At 40.8% G+C, this 22,710-nt stretch overlaps 1 protein-coding gene across 2 annotated transcripts in view; it reads right to left on the bottom strand.

Annotated features, from left to right (window-relative positions):
* The window catches only part of itga9 (integrin, alpha 9), a 162,129-nt gene that overhangs the window by 123,345 nt on the left and 16,074 nt on the right, over positions 1-22,710 (bottom strand). For both annotated transcript variants that reach the window (XM_017702652.2, XM_017702651.2), the window contains exons 4-5: positions 9,719-9,842; positions 137-204 (exon numbers count right to left, since the gene is read on the bottom strand). In XM_017702652.2, the coding sequence (XP_017558141.1) occupies positions 137-204; positions 9,719-9,842 (192 nt within the window). The remainder of the gene's footprint in view (positions 1-136; positions 205-9,718; positions 9,843-22,710) is intronic.

The following is a 22,710-nucleotide window of genomic DNA, read 5'->3' as shown; positions in this document are numbered from 1 at the left end:
AGGAGACACAATGATGGGCCTGAGGACAGAATGGAAAGATTGCAACACGCGAATAGCAGACAGTGCAAACAAGACGTATTACAAAATACAAAAAAAAAAAAAAAAAGTGCTGTGCAACACATGCACTGCCACTGACCTCAGTGAAAACACCCGCTATTCCAGCTTGGCACGAGCCATGTTCTTCCCCATACGTCTTCTTATGGTCTGCAAGAGGGAGAGCGAGGCAGAGTTTTAGATAAAGAGAAAAAGAGAGAGAGAGAGAGAGAGAGAGAGGAAAAAAACATCAGCAAACCACAAAATGACTTTGCTGTGTGCCTGAGCCAGCAGTTACTGGAGTTCTTCCTGCATTCCATATGGAGTTAGTCAAAGGCCCGGCTCCGTCCAAGAGGAATTTGGGGGCTGAGAGGCAGACTTGAACAACCTAGCAGCGCCACATTCAACAAAAACTCACACACTCGGGAGGGGGCTGCAGGGGGACGAGGGGGACGCAGTGCTCTCCGGTTTCAGAAAATATTGAGATTGGAACCCCGCAAAATGCGCTGTGCACACAGTTGACTCCCTGGAGTGGTGAAGAGAAACGGAAGGAAGAGAATGGCAGCCTGAGTGACCCGGGAGCCGAACTGCAAGTGAAAGGAATTCTCTTACGTTCTTTTTCCGAGCCGTTTCAAAAACGTCTCGTGATAAAAAAAATGAGGAACCCCTGCAGGAATGATAGAACGCAAAGCTGATGATAGGAAAAGCATGTGAAACATCTGTCGGGAGAACACCAGGTACAGCACAGGTGTGCTCTTACAGAGGAATTCCACAAATGTTTCAAAATTTCTGCACCATTAAATGGTTAAAGCAAAAGTGAAATAATAGAGCTGTTCACAGTGGTGGTGTTAGGAACCAGACGGCCCCCTCTAAAAGCTTCCTCACAGAAAGTTCCTACATGAAATGGTTATGAGGTTATGAATTCACTGCCTGATGACTGAGACTTTGGACCAAAATGAATTTTAAAAGTATGCTGGAGAGGTCCATGCTGAAACAAAAAAAAGAAAAGATTTTCAGATTTTCCCATCATCAACATCAAATATGAAAACTCAGGAGACTTGTGTAGGTTCACTGGTGGTTCTGGATGGTAAATAAAATGTCTATATTTGTGTTGTAGTCATGGTGACCCCTGGTTCCTATCACCACCACTGATATTTTTTGAAAAAATATTTTAAATTTGATGCCAGCAAAAAAGTTCCAAAAAAGTTGGGACGGGGAAACAAAAGGCTGGTAAAGTTGTGCAATGCTAAAAAGCATGTGCTGGTTGATTGGCAGCAGGTCAGTAACATGATTGGGTATAAAGAGCATCTCAGAAAGGTCTTTCAGAAGTAAAGATGAGGAGGGGTTCACTACTCTGTGAAAGACTGTACCATCAAATAGAGCAACAATTCAAGACAATTCAAGAAGAATGTTTCTTAACATAAAATAACAAAGAACTTCTGCTTTTCGTAGTCTACGGTACATAATATCATTAAAAGACTCAGAGAATCTGGAGAAATCTCTGTTTGTAAGGGACGAGGCCAAAAAACAGTATTTGCTGACAGTGATCTTTGGGTCCTCAGATGGCACAGCATTAAAAACAGACATGATTCTATAGTAGAAATCACTGCATGGGCAATTCATCACTGTATCCACAAATGCAAGTTAAAACTCTAAAACGCAAAGAAGAAACCAAATATTAACAGGATCCAGAAACACTGCCACCTTCTCTGGGCCTGAGCTCATTTAAAATGGACTGAGAGGAAGTGGAAAAGTATCCTGTGGTCTGACGAATCAACATTTGAATTCTTTGGAAATCATGAACACTGTGTCCTCCGGGCTAAAGACCACTCAGCTTGTTATCAGTGCACAGTTCAAAAGCCAGTATTCATGATGGTTTAGGGGGGCATTGCTGCACATGGTGATGTGCACATCTGTGAAGGCACCATTCATTCTGAATGATATAAACATGTTTTGGCAACATATGCTGCCATTCGGATGACGCCTTTTTCAGGGAGGGCCTTGTTTATTTCAGCAAGACAGTATCAAACCACATTCGGCATGTATTACAGCAGAACTGCTCCGTATTAAAAGAGTCCGGGTGCTAAACTGACCTGCCTGCAGTCCAGACCGGTCACTGCTGAAAACATTGGGCACAATATGACCCTGAACTGATGATAAGCTGAAATCCTGAATCAAACAAGAACAGAAAACATTTCACTTTCAGAACTACAGTAGCGTCTCCTCAGTTCCCAAATGCTTACAGAGTGCTGTTAAAGAAGCGGTGATAAAACACAGCGGTAAACAGGCCCCCTGTCCCAACATGTTGCTGGCATCAAATTCAAAATGAGCAAATATTTTTCAAAAAACAATAAAATTTCTCAGTTTCAGTATTTGCCATGTTGTCTTTGTAGTGTTTTCCTTTAAATATATGGTTTACATGATTTGCAGACCATCCATCCATCCATTTTCTAAGCCGCTTCTCCGTCAGTGTCGCGGGGGGTGCTGGAGCCTATCCCAGCAGTCTTCGGGCGGAAGGCAGGATACACCCTGGACAGGTCGCCAGTCCATCGCAGGGCAGACACACAGACACAGACATTCACTCACACACCCACACCTAGGGGCAATTTAGCACGTCCAATTGGCCTGACTGCATGTCTTTGGACTGTGGGAGGAAACCGGAGAACCCGGAGGAAACCCACACAGACACGGGGAGAACATGCAAACTCCACACAGAGAGGACCCTGGTCACCCGGCCGGGGAATCAAACCCAGGCCCTCCTTGCTGTGAGGTGACAGCGCTACCCACCACACCACCGTGCCGCCCTTGCAGACCATTGCATCCTATTTATATGTACATTCTGCACAGCATCCCAACTTTTTTGGAAATGATTTTGCACATTGGTAAATATTTTTTTCATTTTTTTTCATAGATTTGTATCCCCACCTGTTGGAACACAGTGTCATTAACAGTTAGAAAGAAGATGTTTTAAAAGCAGGGCTGAAATCATTACATGTTGGAGATGAGGGAACAACAGGTGAGGTGAATAAAATTATTGAAAACAGGTAAAAATGTCTCGAAATAAGATAGATAATCTTACAAGAGCACAACTGTCTCAAAATGGGGCTTCTTATATAGACTAACTAGATTTAAGATGATTACACTTGAGAAGATAAAATTTTTTGCAGTGTATATCAGCCATAATTTCCAGGACGTACATTGTGTCTCAAAAGAACAAGATTAACCTACAGATCCAAGTTTCCTGGAGCTTGAAGGAATCCAAAAAACCTTTTGCCACTTCGTTTTAAGACTGTAGGGCACCTTTAATTTCACACACACACAGCTGAATATTTCTGGTTGCACATTAAAGGCTGTAACAGTGAACAGGACTAACTACAAAGTTATCATGCTGTGGTTTGGTCTGGTCAGCACTCCACAGTTATAAAGATGCTGTCATGTGCAACATCATGAAAACACTATTCGGCAAAGTGCTCACCACCATCAACCTGTCACAGTGTAAATGTTTTTCCTCCTGAATTTTTAGAGAGTGAACTGAGCTCCCATTGTATCCCTTGGCTAACCGCACCAAGTGTCAAATATTTCATCCGAGTGCATAAACACAGAGCATGTCCTCCGAACTCCCAGGTGTCATGTCTGGACAGAACGGCTCATATTCGTCTAGCAAATTTCAGGAGGGAAACTTCAGGCTTGGGTGACGTTAGTCTCACTAGGTCAGACGTTACAAGAACAACCACATGGAATTCTGGGCTAAATGTGGGGGAATGTAGGTGTATTAGAGTCAGAATAGACTGTTCTAAACTAATCCAACACCTTGTGAAGGTGGAGCTCACAGTAGGGGGTGCTTTCACTCACCCTGTATCGACACTGTCCATTTTATTAGACACACCCCTCATACAAATGCACTTTACAGGTATGTAATTACTGACCGTAGCCCATCTGTTGCTGAATAACTTATCAGCCGCCCTCTAACATGACTAAGTGGAAAGAGACCACCGTGAGACCACCACAGACCTGGTACTATTCAGGTGTTACTGAGTCAGCAGTGGCACTGATAGTGTTTAGTGATCTAGAACAAGTGAACCAAGACAATCAGCATTTGTGGCATTTTTAAACCGCAGTGTCACATCTCAATGCTTAAAAAAGATGGTTCTTCAAGGGTTCCACAGTAATAAAAATGGTTCTATAGAGAACCATGAACACTCAAAGAACCCTTTGCATGATTAAAGGGTTCTTTGCATGGTAAAATGTTTTTCCCGATTGATGGAGAGTGTGTTCAAAAGGTGTTCCATGTACACCACAAGTTTTTCTATTGTTGTGATGACAAGCTTGTTACAATGGAAGAACCCTGTTGGGTTCTATATAGAACCCTTTTTAAAAAGTTTATATAGAGCACGATTGAAGGGTTCTTTGCATGGTAAAATGGTTCTTTAGATTGATAGAGAGTGTGCTGTTTATGGTTCTGTACAGAAGCTTTTTGAAAAGGGTTCTTCTATCGTTACGTTGAAGCTACGTACAAGCTCATTACAACAGAAGAACCATTTCGGGTGCTCTACAGAAAGGTTCTACATAGCACCATCTACAGCACTCTCCATCAATCTGAAGAACCATTACACCATGTAAAGAACCATTTAATCATGAAAAGGGTGCTCTATAGAACCTTTTGAAGAAGCAGCATTTTAAGACTGTACAAAACAGCTAATCAATAACAATAAGTATTATTATAATAATCACAAGTATTATTATTAGTATTAGAAGTATAGTGTTTTATGAATACTGTTAAATTACAACAAGTAAACTTATTTGACAGGATTATTCGGGACTCTTATTATGATAGCATTATTGTTCTGCTGAAGTGACTAAAGTTATTGTGAGTGGAGTTTGAGATGGTATATCTGCGTTTAGGTGGATTCGTTTAATAAATCCAATCATTTCTTAATTGCTCTGCTCTGAATCTCCTGCTGAGTCCTGAATGAACCCACGCAGACAGGTTTAACTGACTATCACTCTAAATTAGAATAACAGCTGAGTCAGTTGTAGCTGAATTACAGTCAGCGTTTAGCGTTCATGCTGTGTCCGGTTTGAGTTTGAATGGTTCCTCTTGTGTCCGGTGCTCTGTGTCTGCTTTAACACTGTGATTGTCACTCTGAGCTGATTTTATAGAGCTTATGCTGGTGAACCAGACACAGCGTCTGCTGGTGAAATATTTCACAGCTGAACAGTGATAAAATGATTAGCAGGATGGATTATGGGATAAATTGTAGATAGGAATCTGGGGGATATGAATTTATCTGGTGAAAAAAGTGGCCAGAGCCCTGTGATGGACTGGCGACCTGTCCAGGGTGTATCCTGCCTTCCGCCCGAAGACTGCTGGGATAGGCTCCAGCACCCCCCCGCGACCCTGACGGAGAAGCGGCTTAGAAAATGGATGGATGGATGGAAAAGTGGCCAGAATTCTTAATAAAGTGCACAGAATTTAAAAACACCTACAGTTCAGAGAAATATCCACAACCAGAATACTATCTGGTCTTTAGTGGTCGTATGTTGGTCCTTTCCCATTGATGGATGATTTTACAAAAATGACCTTAAATGGTCATTGAGTGTGCGTACCTAATAAACTGTAAACACCAGTGACTCCCCAACACCCCAAACAACGAACCCCCCCGAGAAGGGGTGCAGAAACTGCAACTACGCCCTCATTAAAGCAGCCAAGTCTCAGCATTCACACTCACTCCTCCTCTTATTGGCTACAAGTGGAACGTGATGTCCGTTCTGGTGAAAGACAGAGTGACAGCTCCCATAAACGTTCAACATCGCTGTCATGATGACAGGGTTCATCAGAGCACAGCACTTTCTAAACTTCCTCCACAGCTCTAAGTGGGACACAATAAGCTTTCAATTAGGGACCACTGGATGGGTTCCAAGTGAGACTGGGGGACCGAAGTGGTCCATCTAAACATGGTCTTACAGTCGGCCGTTTGATCCTCGGAGTAACTTCTCACATGCAGAACCAGTGATGGGGGAAGGTGTGTTAAGTTGGGGGTGGTAAAATTTTAAGCAGTGTGTATGTGAAATGTTAAACATCAATGCAATCTAACCACTACCAACCTCATCTCCTTCTTGCCCTCCTTCCCTTCTCTACCCAGCTATTACCCTTTGGCCTCCTTTAAGGCCTGACTATGTTTGTTCTATGTACCATATTATTTGTAAGTCGCTTTGGATAAAAGTGTCTGCTAAATGTAATGTAAAAGATGTAATGTAAAAAACATTGTATATGTGAAGTGACCGATAATGTCATGCTAAATGATTTTCCTTATTTTCATTTTATTTTTATTATATTGCGTTATTATTACATTTTTCATATTATTATTATTATTATTTTAGTTAACATTTAATATGTTGTTATACAACAGTTCGTTCCAGCCACAGAAGCCGATTGGTTGAGAGGCGTTCTAACTGTGCTGTTATTTCACCATAGCATCCCAGCTTTTTCAGAAACACTATCACTCCGAGACGGCGTTGCTAAGCAACGACTTTGACAGCTGTAGGAGACGCTCAAGCCATTTGAACGTTTTTACATCTTACATTGCTAAATGTAAGAAAATGGACACCTTTAAGATCACATTTGACCGACAGCCGATTTGGTCAGATTCTGAAGATGAGACAACACTAAATTCCCAAACTGTCGTCACCACTGAGCAGCTTTTCAGTTGGCAGCTGTGACAGAAGTACAGCTAAGCAACCTGGAATCAGCCAGAAATTAACCCAATACCATTTGCCAAACAAAAAGATGCTTAATTAAAATATCATTAACTAAGTGTTTTATTTATTTCACACCTGTTTGATCTGCTATTTATTATGTTATTATACTGTTACAATTTCAACAGCGCTTTGTTTTTTTTTTATTATTAAATTTGCTATTTTACTTTATTTAAATGAACTTTTTAAGCATTTTATGTTTTTACAGTCTTGGCTCAGCTTCAGTGTAAATGAGGGACTCAATCAATGTACTCTGAGTTTAAATAAAGGTTTGTTGACTGACTGACTATTTTTGCCAATGTACATCAGACAGAATGTGCCATACAGAGCGATAATAAAGCAAGAGATGACAGTATATACAAAAGTGTCACAGAAATAGTTGATAAAACAGGTTGTTGGGATAAATGTGGACATTTGCAACAAATATTTGCATGGTATGAACTTTTAACATCTACAGTTCTGCACAGGGTCGCAGTAAGTGGGGGTGCTGAGGGGGCTGCAGTCTTCCCTGATTTCAAGACTGCAACTGTTAATAATTACAACAAAATGCTCTGCACTTCATAACATTTTGAGTGTAGTAAAGATAATCAGATCCAAAATGATGCGCATGCGTAGAGAACTGCTTAGAGTAAACGTTACCATGACAACCAGTATCACGTGAGTCCAGTCAGAGTGAGATGAGCAGCAGTGAGCAGAGCTTGTGTTTTTAACTGCTTTAAAATGACATCAGACTCAGGAAAACATCCTTCACATGAAGGCCGAGAAGAAGACATTGTGTTCTGAGACACATAAGCTGGGTGTCCGTCCCACCACCGTCTTTTAAAGATCAGAGCATAAAGATCGTCTCCTCTGCAGAACAGTTTCTGCTCCACTATATTGAGCAGTATAAACTCTCACTATGACGCGACACACATGCAGAACGGACTTAAACTTTCCGAAAGGGAATGTCGTATACAGTCGTTTACATGGATAATATTCGTCTTTTTAATGGATTATTTACAGGATTACCCAGCTCGTTCAGTCTGATAGAAACTGTATTCTGAATGGCCTCAATCGGATTGAGGTGTTTACATGGATGTTTCTGATTCAGCTATTAGTCGGATTATTACTGGATTATTAGGCAGCATGTAAACATGGCTAATGTCACTTAGCCCAACGATCAAGCATAAAACAGAAAATTTGGCTTTTTTTTCTAGATGGCTATGGCATGTGCTCGCCCCCCGGGCTCTCGTGGCCGTCATCGTTGGGGCCCGAACACTCAGTGACGACGCCGAAGAGAGAGCTGCGAGTGTGGAGGAAGCGGAGCGCTAAGCCCAAGCTCTCCTGACAGACAAGAGTGACAGTGGGAGGAGGACGACGAGGACGCTGGTGCCAGCTACGAGAGACACCAGAAGAAGGAACGAGTCCTGAGCTCTGCCGCCCAGGCCCCGCCCCCGTTACACAGCTGAGCTGCCAGTTGGGGGCAATAATGAGGAGGCGGAGCGATGAGCTCTCATTCCCTCTCGGCTCGAGAGCTCACGCTGCCCTTAATGAGAGCCAGCTGATGTTGATCTGGCTGGCAGCGCGAGCACCTTTAAAAAGATCTGATAGGGAAGAGAGAGAGAGAGAGGGACAAGCAGCATGCGGTGCTACAGTGGCATTGTACTCTGGGCCTAGTGATGCGTAATATCAAAAGGAGAGTCATAAGTTTTGTCTTCAAAAAACGGCCTCACGCATGAGTGAGCAACGCCAACAAAACCGGAATGCTATTATTAGAATCAGTAAAACTGTTAACATGAGCTGCAGAGCATAATGTGGTAGATGTACCATTTCTGACGCATCGCGTCACTCTGCCACTTCAACTCATAATGGATCAGCAGAAAATCATGCATGGAGAGAAGAAAAGGAGGATCTTTACACCCAAACAAATCAGTTATTTCCACATACAGTGGGGTCCAAAAGGCTGAGAGCACACTGAAAATCTGTGACTGACTTTTCTTATTCAAACAATAGAAAGTTTTGTTAAAAATCAAAGTTTAACGTAAAAAAATCTAAATAAGCAAAGGAAAGTTATAAAAAATAAAATAAAGAAGAAATCTTGATGATTCTGCACTATTCCTGGGTGACTATTGAAATTCAGACCTTGCCTTGAACATGGCGGTGGTAGTATGAGGGAAGACTGATTTTTGGGGGAGGCCTCTGAGAATCTGGGCTGGACTTCTGTGCAGCTTCTGCCTGTAGCTAGAAGGCCAGACCCCCTCATAGCTGTAGTTGGGCTGATGCAGGACTGAGAAACGGAGAGGAGATGATGTGGCAGAGGGGATTATGAACACTTTGTCACAGGAACAGAAGGTGACGTGAATTTATAGGGCGTTAGATCGGAAGAAGTAGGGGTTTCAGCCACGTTCCTCCCACCAAACCTTAGTTCTTACAACTACATTAAACCTTTTGGTACAAAAAGGTCAAATAGTCTCATCTCTCAGACGCCTCTCAGGAGAATCTCATCTGCTGATCAGAGGCTTTGGCACAAACTCGAGGACTCAAATGACAGCACACTGTCAATAAAGTCAAAGGGGACACACCACCAAATTCTAAGAAACCCTGAAATTCTACTATTAAGATGTAATTTAGATTCATATCATTATCCTTACATTTAACTTGTCATTCAAAACGTTCTGTTAAATTATAAAGGAATGTGTTTTCACTAGTGGTCTCAGACTTTTGGACCCCACTGTGTGTAAGGGAAAAATGAGGATTATCTTGTGTCTTAGATGATTTGTAATAATAATAATAAAAAAAACACAATACACTAATGTTACAAATAAAATAAATGCCTTATGTTTATATTTTTTCCACACACAAGTGATGTGATGCTGCTCTTGAACATTTGCTTACTGTTAAGACTATAATAATAATATTAAGAAATGAATTGGGGAAAATCTTGAAATACCCTCGTAGCACGGAATGAGCGCGCGCGTCCTGCCCTGTAACGTGGGAGGGATCACGGAGCAGTACCCGTGGGGGAGGATTTGCTCCGACTCATAGTAGACATTTTTCCAGCGGTGTGCACAGGCCTACGGACAAGAGAGAGAGAGAGAGAGAGAGAGAGAGAGAGAGAGAGAGTGAAAGAGAGAGAAAGAGATTATTCACAACAAATATAGCAGCAGAGCACAAACGTTACATTACATTATCTTTAAGACACAGAGTTAACTGCATCTTCTGAAGTGGCTCGAAAAAACAGACAGAAGGAGCTGAAAGACAAAGCGGCTCCTTCTCTCTGTCCCAGCGCCAGCTAAATTAACTTCTCAGACGAGGAAGCGCAGCCAAGTCTGGCTATGACTGCGAATCTAATATATTCAGTGAGGGTGGGTTTATTTGGGGGGAGGCTGTGGTTTCAGTGGTTTTAAGTGACCAACATCTTCATTCTATCGTCTGATGTCTCACCGACAACAAAGCTCCTCAGGACATTGAACTCAGAGAGCAGGAACACAGAGCGCGCAGAGTTTGTGCAGGACAGAGACGCAAAAGCATTTCAGCAGTAGCCTCGTGACAAACGGAGCAACAAAAAGAGGCCACAATGAAACAAAAGAAGAGGAAGAAATGATGAGAAAATAATTTAAATAGAGCATGTAAACACTTTAAAAAGCCCATATTTGAAAACTAGGCTTCCTGTTTTGAACTCATTGTTTTTGTGATGTCATGAAAACAAATGTAGTCCTAAAGGCACATTATACAATAGTCAGTTCCGGCCACTTGAGCTGATTGGTTGAGAGGCGTTCTAACTGTGCTGTTATTTCACCATAACATCACAGGCTTTTCAAAAACACTATCATTCCACTGAGACGCCGTTGCTAAGCAACAATTTTGGCAGCTGTAGGAGCACTCAAACCATTTAAACATTTTTAGATCTTACTTTGCTACAAGTAGAAAACGGACACTTTTAAGATCATGATTGACAGACAGCCGATTTGGTCCGACTCTGAAAACAAAATGACACTAAGTTCCCAAACTGTCATCACCACTGAGCTGCTATAGTTCCTTATCGAGCAGCTTGTTGCTACGTCAGAGTAACGAGCTCCCCCCACTCGCTGCGTAGCCGGCAGTTCGTTCTCCAGCTCCTTACACTAAATTCCCAAACTGTCGTCACCACTGAGCAGCTTTTCAGTCGGCAGCTGTGATAGAAGAACCATTCACCAAACTAAATGGGCTGTAAGCTGCTTTACAGACTGGCTGGAACAAAACAACATTAATATTGATCTGGAAAAAAAACGACAAAACTCAGCTGAACTGGATATTATAGCAGCTTTATGGCTCAGTCTGATTTGGTCAGACTCTGAAGATCAGACGACACGTTTGGTGAATGGTATTGAGTTCATTTCTGGCTGATTCCAGGTTGTTTAGCTGTTCTTCAGTCACAGCTGCCGACTGAAAAGCTGCTCAGTGGTGACGACAGTTTGGGAATTTAGTGTAAGGAGCTGGAGAACGAACTGCCGGCTACGCAGCGAGTGGGGGGAGCTCGTTACTCTGACGTAGCAACAAGCTGCTCGATAAGGAACTATAATTTGGAGGAAGTAACTGAACATTAAAACATAATAAATGCCACGTTCACGGCCCAGTTTATTAATTTCTTACTTTATTTATTTAACTGTTGTATTAAAGCAATAGAACACTCGAGGAGTGTGTTATTGCTAATAACAACCATGGTGTTGTTTCATGATAACACACTCCCTCTGTGTTCTATTGCTTAAGTAACCAAATCAGTCTAATTCTGAGGGATAAAGTGAGTTTGGAAAATGGTTATGTAGTAATGAACTACGGCTGTTTTTGGTCCTTAAAACCATGAATACTCTTTGGTTTTTTTTTTAAGTAAGAGTTTAAACATAGCATGTAAACAACTGTAAAGCATATTTTTGGAAACTACGCTGCCTGTTTTTAACTCAACGTTTCTGTGATGTCACAAAAACAAATTCATTTACATATATCCACCTATTCTGCCTACAGCAGTTCAGTTTAGCCCTGCCCACTCACATTCAAGCTTTACGGATTGTTTCAGCCCATGCTATTTTTGAATGAGGCCTAGCCAATCAGAACAGAGCTCAATTACTCAGTCCTAAAGCCACAGTAACAAAACCAGCCTGTTTATTCAGTGAGGTTTAAAAATAGTCGAAATAGAAGAAATTAACTAAAACTGTTTTTGGTACTTAAAAATGTATAAGAATACAAGAAAAGTGTAGGATATGGATCCTGCTTTCTGCCCAATGACAGCTGGGACAGGCTCCAGCACATCCCCCCCCCCCTTGTGTGTGTGTGTAGGACATGGGCCCTTTAAAAATAAAGCCTCGTATAAAGTCACCACTTCGGGGAAATGAGGTTCTACTGCAACAGCAATGATCTGTTCCAGTACTGGATAGTGAGTAAGCAAGTACAGTGGAGTCCAAAAGTCTGAGAACACACTGAAAATATGCCATTTTTTAACCAGGAGATGAACTATAGTAAGATTTAGACTTTAGAAATGTTTAAAAAAAAAGAAATGTTATGGAATTATGATCAAAACAGAGTGTTATGTGTGCCTGAGGCTGTCAGGTTGATCAGTGATCATTAGCTGTCAAAGAAAAGTCAATGTTTTTATTTAATAGGTGTTGCTTTATGGAAAATTTTATGGAGTCCGAGTCCCCATGAGCTTCGCAGGTGTTTCAAATCTGATTGGAATCACGTTTCAAACCACCTTCAAACGTGGTTTAGATTTGATTTAGAAAATTGTGATTTTGTGTTTTTTTGCTGTTTAGTCTATAAAAATCAAATGGGATACAATCTGGACATGGACTTAGAAGTGCATCACAGCTAACTGTATTTTATTTATTTACCTTATTCATGAAGATATATATGCCCAGTTATGAGCTGCACTTCAGGGACAAATAAAGTTTATTCAGTTCAATTTATTCAACTAAAACAAGACCAAATGTTGAAGATGCTGGACTTTTTCTGAGTCACTATTCAAACGTAAGCAAATTTGTGAGAGAGAAAAAGAGAGATACAGAGAAGCAGAAAGAGCGAGGGAAAGAGTGAGACATATAGAGGGAGAGAGTGAGACAGAGAGAATTATAGCGAGAAAGAGAGAGAGGAAGAGAGGAAGAGAGGGAGAGCGGGAGCGAGAGAGAGACAGAGAGAAAGAGAGAGCGAGACGGAGAGAGAAAGAAAGAGAGAGGGAAAGAGTGAGACAGAGAGAGAGGGAGGAGAGGGGAGAGAGACAGACAGAGAGGGAGAGAGAGAGAGAAAGGGAAAGAGAAAGAGGGGGAGAGGGGGAGAGAGAGAGCGAGAGAGAGAGAGAGAGAGAGAGAGAGAGAGAGAGAGAGAGAGAGAGAAGACGACAAATCAACAGGTTTCTCTCATTTTTATTAGCCAGCATTTCCCCAAATCACCTCCCACAGAGCTGGCATTTGACTCCAACCCCCCCGCCTACACCCACCCCTCTGTTTTCCTCATTAATACAGTCCGCTGACATGAGTCTACCTTCCACTTCCTACTCTTGTGTTTCAAATAAACATTCCTGTGCAGTGTGAGTAAATAAGAGGCTGCAGTGCTGCAGGAATACAGATGCACTGCTGCGAATCCGTGAGATCAGATTCTTTCAGGGAGAGTTCAGCTTCCTCTGGGCCAACAAACCAATACTGCAATTATTATTACTTTTTTGCAATTATTATTATTTGAATATTATTATTTCATTTCATATGATAGGCAGAGACACCAATCACGAATTTAAATGCAAAAGTATGACTTAATATTGTTGAATGTTGATAAACTGCAGCAACAAACAGGCTACACTCAGTACCTGCAAGTGTGCTAGTACAGTAGGTGTTTCCGATAAAATGGCCAGTGAGTGTAGGTACAATTTAGAAGGGGTCTGGGTGTGGGGGGTGTTCAATTTATTTTCTAATTGTCATGAGTTTTTTCTTCAAAATAGTATGACTTTTGTTCTCTAAATATTCTGACTTTTTATTGAAATATTAAAATGGGGTTATTACCACGGCAACCCATGCAAATAGACTGGTGATCTCTGGACACTCAAATCAGATCTGATCACCTGCAAATAACTACGATGGTGTTTTAGGGCCACTGTTTATAAAAACAGAAATAGTAGATGTAATATTTTGTAATTTTTTAATAATCATAATATTTAGAGAAAAAAGCCATAAAGTATGATATTTCGAGCATAAAGTCGTAATATTTTGGGAAAAAAGTTTTAATATTTCAAGAAATTATTTCAAGTAATATTTCGAGAACAAAAGTCATAACATTCCGAGAAAAAAAGTTATAGTTTTTTGAGAAAAAAAGTCACATTTTGAGAAAGAATTTTGTAATATTTAGAAAATAAAGTCATAATATTTCAAGAAAAAATTCATATTTTAAGAAAAAAGTCAATATTTTGAGAAAAATGGCATAAAAAGGTGTTAATATTTCAATAAAAAGTTGTAATATTTAGAGAACAAAAGTAATACTATTTTGAGGAAAAAAGTCATGACAATTAGAAAAAAAATGTTATATTTTCGAAGTCTATTATTTTTATTGTTATGAACAGTGATCCTCACATGCCATGCAAATAACAGAGCAGACAGTCGACTTAAAAGATCTGATCTGAGGAACAAATCAGTCTGAATACTGAACACACTCTCTGTGAGGGGCCCATCTCAGGGTGCTGGAAATCAATCAATCAATCAATCAATCAATCAACCTGTATTTAACCTTGGAGAACATTGAGGGTGACTCGTTTACCATGCTGCTGAGATGATGCAGAAAAAGGAGCTGATTATGTGTAAAAACACATGTAAGGATAAAAAACAATAATAATGGAAATACTAATAATAAATAAGTGTAACAAAAATATAGAAGTTAATCAAATTAAAAGATCATAAACAAACGGAGAATGAGATCAAAGAAAGAAACTCAAATGATTAAATTGACTGAAGAAACACTAAAATAATCATAATTAAACCAGGATTAAGAATGTACATAATAATAAATAAGCAAATAAGTGAAAAATAAAATAAGTAAAATAATGAAAACAAGACAATAATAGTGGAAATTAAGTCAAACAGTTGCAGAGAGAAGTTTAGAGGTTAAAATTGACTGAGTGGCCCAGCGAGCCAGCTGTGACTCAAGCAGAACTGTGATCCAGCGCTGTTATCTCATAGACTGATTGAAGTCTTGAGCCACAGAAACACTACATGACTCTCACCATCATCAGTCCTGTAATTGGGAATCTTGGAGTGGTTGTGGTTTGAACACTACACGACTGATCAGCATCTTGGAGTCACACATTTCCAGATCTGTCGCCAGGAGGCTTCTCAGATGGGTCTGCCTGCTCTCCCAGCTACGGTTTGTCACTAAAGCACATGCATGAAGTGACATGAGGAGGCGACACCATGTGCGAGACAGGAATGGGGAATGGAGCGAGTGATGCGAGTTGTTTGTGCTGATCTGCAGTGAAAAGACGAGGAAAATGAGAACAATGTGGCTGAGAGAAGTTCAGTTGTAGCTGTGCTGCTGTTGTACAGCTCCTCCCATGGGCGCTCCCTTACCCTGTGTCTTGCGCCATCGCTGGCTGTAGCTCAGTGCTGCACTGCCAGTCACAACTGGGTCACGCCACTGTTCACACAGCAGGACTTGGACTCGAGAGCTGATGTGAGAGCCCTGAGAGCTTTTCTCCAATCCAACCTCCAAAAACTGTCAGCGAGTGTAAAATCAGGGCTAATATCATGTAGTATGAATACGGCATTACAGGTGATCTTCCTCGCTCAGAATGCTGAAAAAAGAACGAGTAATTCTACCTATTTCATTTATAATTTTATTGTTTTTCAGTCTTAAGCGCTCTGTCTTTATGGCTACGTTCACATTACCAGGTGGAAGTGGCACTAACCTGATTTTTTTGCCCAAATGTGATCTGATTTTTCAGGCCTGTGTGGACACAAATCTGATCTTTTCCAATCCGTCCTAAGCCACTTTCAAATGTGGTCCTAGATCGGATACGTATTCATGCCGATTCATGGCCATGTGACCTATATGTTTTTTTTCCACTGTGCCATCATTCAGCGTTACCATGGCAGCAGCATCAAACAGATGTTAAAGCCTGTAAATGGTGGAAAAGCAGCTCGCCTCACCTTTTTCTCCTTCATCTGGCTCAAATAATGAAGCTGAGAGCTGATCAGAGTTAATGATCTTCTCAGCGAAGGTCGTTCTGCTTGTTCGTTCGTGCTGATAATGCAGTGATTCAGTCACGTGACATTACTGAGTAGGATGAGCTCATGAGGATGATTTCAGGATGATGGTTCATCACATTAATGACCGATTTGAGTCACTTACATAAATGAGTCTGAACCGTCCTGTCAGAGATCAGATTTGAGCAATGAGGCTCGAAATGTTAACATAGCTTATATTTCATTCTCATGGTCTTTTTGGTTTAACTATGTGATGCACACTGGACTGCCTTTGTGTGGAAACTGTGCTATATAAATAAACCTGCCTTCTCATGCTCCCAGAATGAGGTCTCCTCATAATAAAAATTGTTGGTTTTGAATTACAGAAACTAGTCAAAATTGAATGGAATATATTCTGAACTGCTGGAGTTTTACTTCACTCCGCTGTAACAAAAGCTCCTCTAATTGCTGCAGCTGATCCCCAAAACCGATTTGTTCCCCAAATCAGATCTTTTGAGTCGACTGTCCGCTCTGTTACTTGTGACTTCTGCTTTTCTTTTGTTTTGGCCCACCTAGGAAAATAGGCAGATAGACTATCTACATGTGTTGCCATGGTAATGACATAGGCGTCGGTAACTGCGTGGCTATGCTGGTGATGCGGATTTGAAACGCAGACGCAGGAGAGATGGAGGAGCATCATCTCCCCTCCACACTCTTCCGAACTCTCATCATCTTCATGAATCTCTGGAGTTCCTCTGTAATCCCAGCACTTCATCACTCTAGATTCCACACCGTCACTGTTTGTCGTGTTGTGAATGACAGAAAAGATGCTTTGAAATCCAATCTGAACATCCAGAGCATTCAGAACGTCCAGACTGAGACACATCGCATGAGTCGCATTTCAAACCACCTCCAAAAGAGTTCATGTGTTTTTTGCTGTTCAGACTATCAAAAATCAATCTGGACTCAATCTGGATATGATAAAAATCATATGTGGACTGGCAGTCTGAACACAGCCTTAGAGCCCCTTCTGTAGCTCAGATGGGGAATAATAAGAGGGTAAACTAAAGCAGTGCTGTGAAGAGTGAAGGTGAACAGACCGAAGTAATCAGAACATCTGTTCAGTTCACCTGACTCTTCCCCAGATGCAATGGTGCTGGAGAGATGCTCTCCCTCTATTTGTTTTAATGAACACAATATAATTCCAAAAATGTGTTGTAGCGTTTATGGCTATTAAAGAAGAATTGTGCTTTATTAAATGCTGTAGTTGGCCACAGCCACAATGTACAAGAAGAGAGTTTTGCCTAACAGTTCGCTCTAAGGCCTGATTCACACCTACTGCGTCTGCATGAGCAATGTGGGAAGTCAGGCTTTTCATTTCGCTGCCCACGCTAACTGGTCAGGCTGCGTGTGAGTGCCCCAGACACCGCAGAAAATTAAAGAGAATTAAACTGTGTACAAACTTAGTGATATTTTAAAAAATAAACATAAACAGATTTTCCCAGTTGGTCTACCAGGCTTGAAACTTTTCCTAATCACAAGTCAGAATTCTGTCGAGGATAAACAAACATACGGTGCCTGCTCAGAAATTGCTGTTTTTTTGAGCAGAGTGACTGATGTGACCATCTATACGTCTGGAACAAGGAATGTCTGTTTAACTTTTTCGCTGCTCCGCTCCACAACACAAATGCTGTATGTACAGTAGGCCAGCACCTTTCAGCTGTAGCGCTCACACTGATGCGTTGCTCACGCCATATGGTAGCAGTGTGTGTGCAAATAAGGCCTAAGCCTTGCTACCTCTCGGTTCCTCTGCTTTTAATGACTGACTGACTAGCACTCCCTAATCTAACACAATCAGCAGGACAGCCCTGTTTTCACCATAGTTCTTATAGGAAAACCAAGCAGATAAATGCTGCACATCTAATACTCCAAAATTGGCATGCAGAACATTTTGAACATGCCATAATATGATAATGGAATTAAATTATTAATTATGTCAATATTTCTGCTCTGCGTTCATACACACTCAAATAAAAAAGACTTATTTGGTACGATGCAGTACAAACATCTTTCTAAATGAGGGCAGGAAGAACCTTTGTACAATGTAAATACGCCTGATACAATGTAAATAATCAAAGGTCATTCCTACAACTGACCATCCAAGTCAAGAACCACTGATGAACCTCTACGTTCTGCCTGTATCACTGGAACATACCGCTGTGGAGCATTTGTGGCTTGAATGTTTAATCTTCGCAGTAAATTTATGATCACCTTACTGCGCACATTTGATCCTCTTGGAGCGCGAAATTATTTTCCCTCTTCTTCTTTTCTGGGCAGAGACTCAAAGCCAAACAAGCTCAGAAACTAAGGAACATCTACCGTAGCTACAGTGAGCGGTCAGTACAGCTCTTTACAGTTCAGTACAGCACCCCCCAAAAAAAAGTTAAATGAGTCTCTCATTTAAAAGCGCTGAACAAGAGAGCGGTTTTCCTGACCATATCAAAGCCTACATGGTTTCCTCTCATCATCTCGTTTGTGCTCGTGCTGCGACATGACTGGCCAAGAGGGGAGATTACCTTGGAGACTTCACATCTGCCTAGCAGCCGCCTCGCACCGCATGCATGGAAACAGTTGAAAACAGCTTGTATTGGGATGCAATTAAAGGGCCAATAGCATGGAAAACTGAACATTCCTTATTTCATTTTGTAACCTAAAAGAGTTTCATATAAATGTGGTTAAAGTTTCAAAACTGACCTGTGATGTCACAAAAACCAACATGTGTACATACGTATTCGCCTATTCAGCCTACTACAGGTTAACCCTGCCCAATCAGGCTGAAGTTATGAGGAGTGTTTCAGTTTGGACTGCTTTTTGAATGAGGCTCCAATCAGAACAGAGCTCATTTACATATATCAGGCTTAAAGGAGCAGTAACAAAAAGCCTTTTTAATTCTAAAGGATAAAGAGAGGCTGGAAATGGTCACATAGAAATAAATTCATTTGTTGTATAAGATTTTGCCCCTCGAACTTTTGAAACAGGAAATAAGAAGGGGGTAAAAAGCGTGCAAGGGATTGTGGGATATATTAATAAAAATGGTTCTATATAGAACCAAGAACACTCAAGAACCCTGTGCATGACAGAAGGGTTCTTTCCATCATTAAAACATTCCTCAGAATGTGCTACAGATTGTTCGATGTACATTTATGGCATTTGGCTGATGCTCTTATCCAGAGCGACTTACAACTTGATAATTTTACACAGGTAGGCCAAGGTGGTGTTAGGGGTCTTGCCCAAGGACTCTTATTGGTATAGTGTAGGGTGTTTGCCCAGGTGGGGATTGAATTCCAGTCTACAGTGTAAAAGGCAGTGGTGTTAACCACTACACTATCCCAACCACAGCAGAACCTTTTTGGAAAGAGTTCTATACAGCACCAAAAAGAGTTCTTCCACTGTCGCAATGTCAAGCTTGTAAATATAGAAGAACCCTTTCGGGCGCTCTATAGTACTATTTTTATAAACATTCTTTAGAATCATATACAGCACATTCTCCATCAATCTGAAGAGCCATTTCATCATGCTAAGAATCCTTTAGTCACACACAGAGTTCTTTGAGTGTTCGTGGTTCTCTATAGAACCATTTTTATTAATATAGAACCCTTGAAGAACCATCATCTTAATGAGTACGTCCCTCAAGCGTAAAGGCCCTGGTGAAGGAGGCGAAGGGAGAATTCGGCACTGTGTACAGTGGACATGTACTGTAGGACTGTCACAATTAATGCATTATGAAAATGAATGATATTGCATATTTTACATTCTACTGGTCTCCTCAGTCTTAAGAAACAAAGCCTGATGGACGAACCTGTAAGAAATTTTCCACAGTGTTTTTTTCTGTTTTGTTGTTTTTCTTTTTTAAAGCTGTTTTGCTTCAGTTAATTCCTTTTTAATTATCTGACCTTCAACCCTCACTCTATAATCTTCAAAATCAAAAAACAATTATAGCCCATGACGGATGGACTTCAGTGCCTCTGTTATGCCTGGAGCCTTCATTATGCAGCTTTACATCGCTGTTGTTGGGACAGAACCTTGTATCTCCATTATTGTCATTTTTTATTTTTCGAAATGATTTAAAAGTAACTGTGGTCCTATATTTTGTGTGTAAATTTCATGATGAATGGACCAACAGAAATCATCTAAAATTAGTTGGAAAAACGTCTGGCTCCATTGACTTACATTAACATCGGAGGAAGTTTGTTCCTTCTCCTGTAAAGTTACCTTTTTGGAGATACAAGGTTTTGATCCAACAACAGTGACATGCACATCTGGGGATTTTCAGGTGTTTCATGCAGATGTAACGGCATCATTCAGCAGAATGAATATCCTCTCTCCCACTGCAGTGCACCACAATCAGCAAAACATTTCATCATCACATTCCCTCTAAATAATCCTTAATAGCTCAGTCATTTTACACATCAATCTATGTCCTGTCCTCATCAGCAGGCGCCTGAGAAATTGTTTGTGTGCTCTGTGGACACAGAAACAGCCCTTCTTTTGATAAAATTAGACTTTTGATGAGGCTGAATGGCAAAAATTTAAACTAGAGGACGCAGGGTGGCTGTGTCCTGTCGAGTCTTCACTCGGGGTGGCATCTTCAAAACTAGGAGACTTATCACATGCACCAAATTATGAACAGACTAGTTACCATGGCTGCTGCCTCAGACAGGATTCCTAAAGAACACCCAGCAAAGAAAGCTTTCTGGGTTTTATGACCTGCAGTCATAAAGGCAAGTTTGAGCCAGAAAACATCACTACAGATGGTCAAACAAAGTCAGGAGTCAGCAGCGAGAGAACCAGCAGCCAGATAAAGGAGAGCAATGGGCTCACAGTGACTAGTTGTGCCATTACAGAGTAGTAGAGCCAGTGTTGTGCCAATTAGTCATATCAAGTTCTTCATGCAGCAAAATAAAAGTAATCAATACTAAAATAAAGTGAAATAATAAATAAATAAATGACATTATTAAAGGTGAGGAGTAGATTAAACCGCAGAAATGGGCACTTTTATGCATAGACCATAAAGAGCAAACAAATGTGTTTATAAGTTTGCAATATAAAATGCTGCACTGCAACACAATACATTGCATTACGATATGCTGCACTGCAATATAACATGCTTAACGGCATTACAATACGCTGAACTTCAATATAATATTCTGAACTGCAAAACAATACAATGTAATACAATACACTGCACTGCCTTACAATACATTGCAATACAATATAACGTGTTGCGCTACAATACGCTGCACTGCAACACAATATGTTGCGATACAATAAGCTGCACTGCACTACAATATGCTGTACTGGAATACAATTTAATGCAATATAATACACTGCACTGCATTACAATACGTTATACTGCAACACAATAAACAGCATTACAACATGTTGCAATGCAATATAATGCGCTACAATACACTGCGCTACAATACACTGCACTGCAACACAATATGGTGCAATACAATAAGCTGCACTGTACTATAATACACTGCACTGCAACACAATATGGTGCGATACAATAAGCTGCACTGTACTACAATACACTGCACTGCAATACATTTCAATACAATACAATGCAACACAATGCGTTGCACTGCAATATAATACGTTGTAATGCAATACAATGCACTACAGTATGCTGCACTGCAATGCAATACACTGCACTACAAGAAGCTGCACTGCAATACAATACATTGCAATACAATACACTGTACTGCAAAACAATATGTTGCAAGACAATATAATACACAGAACTGCAGTACAGTACATTGCACTACAATACACTGCACTGCAACACAATATGTAGCACTACAATAAGCTGCACTGCACTACAATACACTGCACTGCAATACAATACACATCGATACAATACACTGAAACAGTGAGGCATCATGGTAGCCCCCACTGACTGTTCAGAAAAACTATGGATATGATGCAACACAATCCGATCCAATATGATATGCTGTTATACAAAATGATATAACATGCAGAGCTGTATCATTACATCCCTACTGCTGTGCTTTTGTGTGTCATATCATGTATCGTGAAAGGTTTGGTTTTTGTGAAGTTTCTGCTGATATGCAGCCCCAAGTGCAGTCCTTCAGTGGCTTAGATGGCCCTGTAACAACCCCCACCAGACTGACTATCAAAACCGAGCCATAACGAAGCCCCTGCCCTTGAGCAGGATCACCATGATGAGAGGTGAGGCTAAACAAAGCTGGGCAGCTGCCCCTTGGTTCCCGTCCACTCGACTGATGGGAGGAAACGACATTTGCCTGATATGGACTGATGGGCTGGTTTTATTCTGGGAGTCCGGATTGTCATCACAGGACTTTAAACACCGCCAGTATGTGTTGTCGTGTCGTGCAGAGAGAAATAAATGCCTTTGCTTTTTCTGTAATGAGCAGAACAGCTGGAGTTTAACAACGCGGTTAATGTGAAAGATGATTGCTTCAATTGTTCCACTTGTTTTACAAGTAGAGGCGGTTTGCATGTAAACAATCACTGAGGTCATTAACTTTTCTGTCATTATCGTTCATCAAGAAAGCAAATGCGTTTGTGTTGTGTTGAAAAAAATGCATAATTATAGCCATCTTTGGTTATAGTTATTAGTTATCTAACAGTTAAAGTTATTCTAATGAGACCGAGTCAAGACTAAAACACACTTGTGAAGGGTGTGTGAAGTGTGTAATGTGTG

Source organism: Pygocentrus nattereri, chromosome 5, assembly GCF_015220715.1.
Source record: "Pygocentrus nattereri isolate fPygNat1 chromosome 5, fPygNat1.pri, whole genome shotgun sequence".
Taxonomy (NCBI): domain Eukaryota; kingdom Metazoa; phylum Chordata; class Actinopteri; order Characiformes; family Serrasalmidae; genus Pygocentrus; species Pygocentrus nattereri.
The sequence above is the reverse complement of the archived record's forward strand: the minus strand, read 5'-3'. Positions and strand labels throughout refer to the sequence as shown.